At 37.0% G+C, this 6,000-nt stretch overlaps 1 protein-coding gene across 2 annotated transcripts in view; it reads right to left on the bottom strand.

Annotated features, from left to right (window-relative positions):
• The window catches only part of PTPN4 (protein tyrosine phosphatase, non-receptor type 4 (megakaryocyte)), a 230,060-nt gene that overhangs the window by 36,791 nt on the left and 187,269 nt on the right, over positions 1-6,000 (bottom strand). For both annotated transcript variants that reach the window (XM_011941633.1, XM_011941634.1), the window contains one exon: positions 4,912-5,070. In XM_011941633.1, coding sequence (XP_011797023.1) covers positions 4,912-5,070 — 159 coding nt within the window. The remainder of the gene's footprint in view (positions 1-4,911; positions 5,071-6,000) is intronic.

The following is a 6,000-nucleotide window of genomic DNA, read 5'->3' as shown; positions in this document are numbered from 1 at the left end:
AAAAAAAAAATAAAAATAAAAATAAAAGAACTGACAATGTCATGTGATTTTATCAGTAAGAATCTATTCCAGAACAAGCCTCCCAGAGACCTGAGATTCTTGGTTTCAACCAAATCAAGGTGTCCACCCTTAGCTCCCAAGTGCAAGTGACAGAGCCTTTAGCCAGAGATGAATGGCAGGTAAGCATACTACAGCTACTGCCCAGGGACCTGTAATTAGTCTTGATGCCACGAATACAGCATCTAATATGGTACATTCTCTAAGTCCCCATGGCTTGCTATCTCCTTCTATTCAAACCTTCTTTGATTTTTTTAATCTCCTTGTCCTAAAATAGCCTAGTATTTGAAGAGTTCACAATATATCGCTAGACTTGATCAAGACTGGAATGGGAATTGGGGACAATGAATTGTAGATGGAAATCATCAGTGCCAGTAGTTGAGAGGGGTGGAGGAAAGGCAAAGCTTTGAAGACCAAGCAAAAGGAACTGATGAGGTATGGACAAAGCTGTGGGGATTCATTAGATAAGACTAGAATGGAATAGTCCAGGAAAGAATGGCTCAGGGAAATGGATTTAACACTTGAAGATGGCCAGGCACTGTGGCTCAAACCTGTCATCCTCCCAAACAACTTTGGGAGGTTGAGGCAAGTGGATCACTTGAGCCCAGGAATTCAAGACCAGCTTGGGCAACATGATGCAACCCTGTTTCTACAAGAAATACAACAATTAGCTGGGCGTGGTGTTGTGCTCCTGCAGTCTCAGCTACTTGGGAGGCTGAGGTAGGAGGATTACTTGAGCCGAGGAGGCCGAGGCTGCAGCGAGCAGCGTTTACACCACCGCACTCCAGCCTAGGCAACAGAGCAGGACCCTGTCCCTAAACAAACAAACAAACAAAAAGCCACTTGTGGATCATGAAGTCTGCCTAGAATATCGTGTGTTTAGGGATGTAAGAACAAAGTTGAGAATCTGGAGACTTCCTCACTGTGTTCAACCAGATGCTCACACTTCAAATATCCAGACAAACTGTTGATAATATATTAAAAGTTGTTGGAATATATCCCAAAAACTTAACTGAAAAAAGCTATGTAATTATTATATGCTTATAGCAACCCTTTGAGGTAGGTATTATTATCACCCTGTTTTTTAACAGTAAGGAAACAGGCTTATGGAGATAAAATAACTCACCAAAGGTCACCTAATTAGAAGTAGTGGAACCCCGTTTTAAACCTAGTCTGAATCCAGAGCTTGTGCTCATAACCACTATGATATATAGTTGCATCTAAAAGAAAGTAACTGCAAAAAGGAGGAAAGTTATTTTAAATCAGAGGTTTCCAAACTTTTCGTGGCAGTGGAACACTTTCCTAAAAAAAAAGTTTCTCAGAAGCCAATTGACAAAATAGGTAAATGCTAATAAGCATCCCCCCCATCAGTATCTGAAGCCTCAACAGAACTCCCAGAACTTATCAGAACATATCCAGAATATGACTATTTTAAATCACTTCATTTTGGTTATAAACGGTAATACTGCTATATTTTAAATTCTAACAGAAATTACTTATATTTTAATGAACAGAAAGCAAGATGAGTAAACACCAGGGCTTATATACATCCATATTTACTTTAATTGATAACATTTCTAACTCAATTGTTTTAATATATTTAAAACCAATTATTTGCCTAAAATGTACTAGAGGAGGGGGCGCCAGGGCTCGAAACACATTCTGTACACGGTTTACCCACAAAAAATTTTACCCACATTAGCCGGGCGCGGTGGCTCACGCCTGTAATCCCAGCACTTTGGGAGGCCGAGGTGGGCAGATCACGAGGTCAGGAGATCGAGACCATCCTGGCGAACACGGTGAAACCCCGTCTCTACTAAAAATACAAAAAATCAGCCGGGCGTGGTGGTGCACACCTGTAGTCCCAGCTACTCGGGAGGCTGAGGCAGGAGAATGTCGTGAACCCGGGAGGCAGAGTTTGCAGTGAGCCGAGATTGCACCACTGCACTCCAGCCTGGGTGACAGAGTGAGACTCCGTCTCAAAAAAAAAAAAAAATTTTACCCACATTAAAAAAAAAGTACTACTTGTGTTAACTTTTGGTTGTTAAGAGAAAGGAGAGATGGCAATATAATTCTAAAAGTGTTCCAAATGCCCAACGTTCATACTGGGGCTTTTTACCAAAAATAACTTGCTTATCTTAAACTTTGACCTTTTTTTTTGCTTTTGGTTTCTAAAAGATGGTGTCTTGCTGTATTGCCCAGGATGAGGTGCACTGACTATCCACAGGCGCCCTCATGGAGCAACACATCCTCAAACTCCTGGGCTCTAGTGACCCTTCTGCCTCAGCCTCCTGAGTAAGCTGGGACAACAGGTACACACCACCACACTTGGCAATTTGACATTTTGAAAAATGTTAAGTGGAGGGTAAATAATGAAAATGTTATATTCAAGTGTACTATGCTGGTAACAGAGCAATATATTGTCACATAGTAGCAAAAGGTTTGTTAGAAATGTCAATCAAGATATGTGAAAAAATGTGCACAATTTATTTCATTCCAGTCAGCTTTAAATTTTCTTATAAATGCTTCAACAACAGCAGTGAATAAAGCTTATTTTGCAGTAAATGAAGCTCTCTGTTGCCGCCTTTAGAAATTTGTATCCTAATAAACTTAACCATCCAATTCACATGCTGTGTTGTAGACTGTGGTCTCCTTTACTTTATCCTTAGCCTATAAATGATAACTTTATTCTAAACAGTATAAGCAACCTCCTGTACTCACTTAAATCAAGAATTGGTAAGATGATTTTATCTGACAATTAAAAAAAGGAATATGTGAAAAACCTTAAAAAAATCTATTTCATTACATGTTGAAATGTTCTGTGCTTAGTCCAATACATCATTTAAATTCTTTTCACATTTGGACAATAGAAAAACTAAAATCTATGGATTCCAAGTTGCAAAGTATTTTATCTAAATTGCAAATCAAAGAACATCTATAACATCTTGTTTGGAATACAAAGTTCTCCTGGCTGACTGCGCTAGAGAAAGCCTGAGTTTTTGTTCTGTAAATTGGGACAAGTGTTCTAAGTGTGGCTTTCTTATTTATAAAATGGATATTACATATCTCTCCTACTTCACTGAATTCTCCTGAATAGAACAGTGAGATAATTTATGTAAAAGTGATTGTAAGCAACTAAGTAAGTTATTATTATTAAGCTTATCTTTTCAGAACTCTCTCATTATTCTTAAGGTTAAAAACTGGTTGAATGTCAAATGCAGTATTATAGATTCAAAATGGAATACAAACATACAAGCCTTATAAAATACATGTCCAAGGAGAAGGCTCCAAGCATTTTATAATCTTGTGCACAAGACAGAAGAAGCACAACTCTTCACAGTTCCAAGTTACCCTGAACTTGCTTCTCCACTCAAATCAGGAAAGTAGAATAAGGGTGTTTTGAGATGGCAAATGTATTAGTCCATTCTCATGCTGCTATGAAAAAATACCTGAGACTGGGTAATTTATAAAGAAAAGAGGTTTAGTTGACTCACAGTTACACATGGCTGGGGAGGCCTCAGGAAATTTACAATCATGGTGGAAGGCACCTCTTCACAGGGTGGCAGAGAGAAAATGAGTGTACACAGGGGAAATGCCAGACACTTATAAAACCATCAGATCTCGTGAGACTCATTCAGTATCATAAGAACAGAATGGTGGAAAGAGGAAGTGACCCCCATGATTCAGCTACCTTTACTTGGCCCTGCCCTCGACACGGGAAGGTTACAATTCAAGGTAAGATCTGGGTGGGGACACACAGCCAAACCGTATCAGCAAGTGACTTGGGGGTTTGTGAATCTATAAAATTTACATGTGGAAATATTCAATTGTGTTCATATGTCTTTCTTTGGAAAAGGCCCTTTACAAACAGATAGAGATAATTTTGTTAGGCCTCAAGAGTTATATTGGTTTTGGTTTGTAATAATTAGGCTTTCGTGATTCCTGCATATGATTCATTTTTATGTCATGAAAGTATGTGATTTTAAAATCAAATCAATATTTCAATCATGTCCTTAATTACTATACTTTTTAAAGTTTCCAAATTAAAACATACATAATTATTAAAAATCAACCGGAAAGTTTAGAATTACAAGTTCTAAAGTAATAAAACATTAAATCTCCCATCAATCTTATTTCTTGCCAACTAATTCCCCACAGGTATCATTGTACAGTGTGTATCTGTCCTATTTCTCCATTTTAAATAATATATACACACAATCAAAATGTTTTACCAAGATATACATCACGCAGGCTGAACTCTTACTTGTTTTGATAGCTCAGCCAGTCTTCCTTGGTTTACCCTACCCAGGGACAAACATGACCCTACACCTGTACTCTCTTCCACCTACCACTCTTGGGCCCACTCTTTACCCCGATCACATTCACTATATCTTACACCAATTTCTCCCTCTCAAGAAATAAATCTTCTTACCTATCTACATAGGTAAATTCAAAAATCTTCTTACCTATCTACATACCTTGTAAGTATTTTAATTTTCTCAACACTTTTTACTCATACTTATGGTTCTTTTCCTTTAAAAATATTAAGAAAGCTCTACTTTAACTACCCTCCTCCTTGACCAGAGTGCTACATTATCTGCAGAAATATTTGAGTTTATACACTAAAAATTGAAGACCTAAGTCAACAAAATAACAACATAGTGACTGAGTGGGGGAGGGAGCGGCAACAAGAACTCTCAGGAACAAATGAGCATAATAGCAAATACATAAATTTTGAAAAGTTGCATAATTAAAATCTTGTATCAAATATCCTAATTTCCCAGATTATTTTAAATAAAGCAATTTGGGGCATTGAAAACACAGAGTGAGGAAGCAAAATAAAAAAGCTCTTACGGTGATGATTCCAGAACAATGCTATTAGCTTGTGTTGATGATGGAGATCTCTGATTCACAAACACTTCGCTTGGGGAAGTATGAACCATATGGTCTACCAAATGACCAACTGAAGATGGTCGTAACCGGGTTCCTTCCTGCGTGAATGCAGAATTTCGACTAAATAAAGAGGGAGAAAAGCTGAATAAAAATATGTTTTAATTCAAAATTTCCAAGTTTCTTAATACATGGTTGCATCAGAAAGTGGGTATGTGTTTTTAAGTCAAGCCATGTTGACTAGGCAATCTCTGAAAAAGAGAGTGTGATATAAACAGAGAGAACAGAGAATGGGAAGTCAGTGATCTGAGTTACAGTCAACAATCTGCCAAGGATTCTACCCGTAAAGTTACCTACTATCTCTAAGTGCCTTAATGTTTCTAGGTGTCAGTCACTACGATTTTGTCTTATTCAGCATTTATAAAATAAAGGGATTAGAATAAATGATTTAGAAATACATTCTAGTCTGAATTATTTTTTAATCATTATAAATGCTTTTATTTACGGGACTTTCTTTGAATCCTTAGAATAGATACTGAATTCTATATTGCCATCCTCTTGACAGTCACACAAAGTACTGTTATTACAATTTTTAATTACAATATTTCAGTACTTATGTATGCGTCAGACATTGCTGTAAGCATTTCATTGAATCCTCGTAACAGTACTATAGGAAAGACATTATATAAATATAATTTTGTAGATGAGAAAAATGAGACAGAGATTAATTAACGTGCCCAAGGTCAAGCATACAGTGATTACAGGGCCCATGCTCTTAACCACCACTTTGTACTATCTCTTCAGAATGTTAACAAATCTTTTTGGGTTGTATCTAAAATTGTTTCATTAACCAGAAAACTGAATCAGAGCTACTGCTAATTAATTAATTACTTGAGTACTTTGGCTTAAATATCTTACATTTTCTATAACTTGCTATTGTTTTTTAATGTTGCTGGTAGAAATGGAGAAATGGCTGGTTGCAAAAGGGAAGAGAAAAACAAGGTCTGAATTTTCTTCAGACAACCTAATGAGGCTTTGAATATATGCAATAAT

Source organism: Colobus angolensis, unplaced genomic scaffold (genome assembly GCF_000951035.1).
Source record: "Colobus angolensis palliatus isolate OR3802 unplaced genomic scaffold, Cang.pa_1.0 Scaffold20, whole genome shotgun sequence".
In the NCBI taxonomy this organism is placed as follows: Eukaryota; Metazoa; Chordata; class Mammalia; order Primates; family Cercopithecidae; genus Colobus; species Colobus angolensis.
This window is presented reverse-complemented; position numbering and strand designations above follow the sequence as displayed.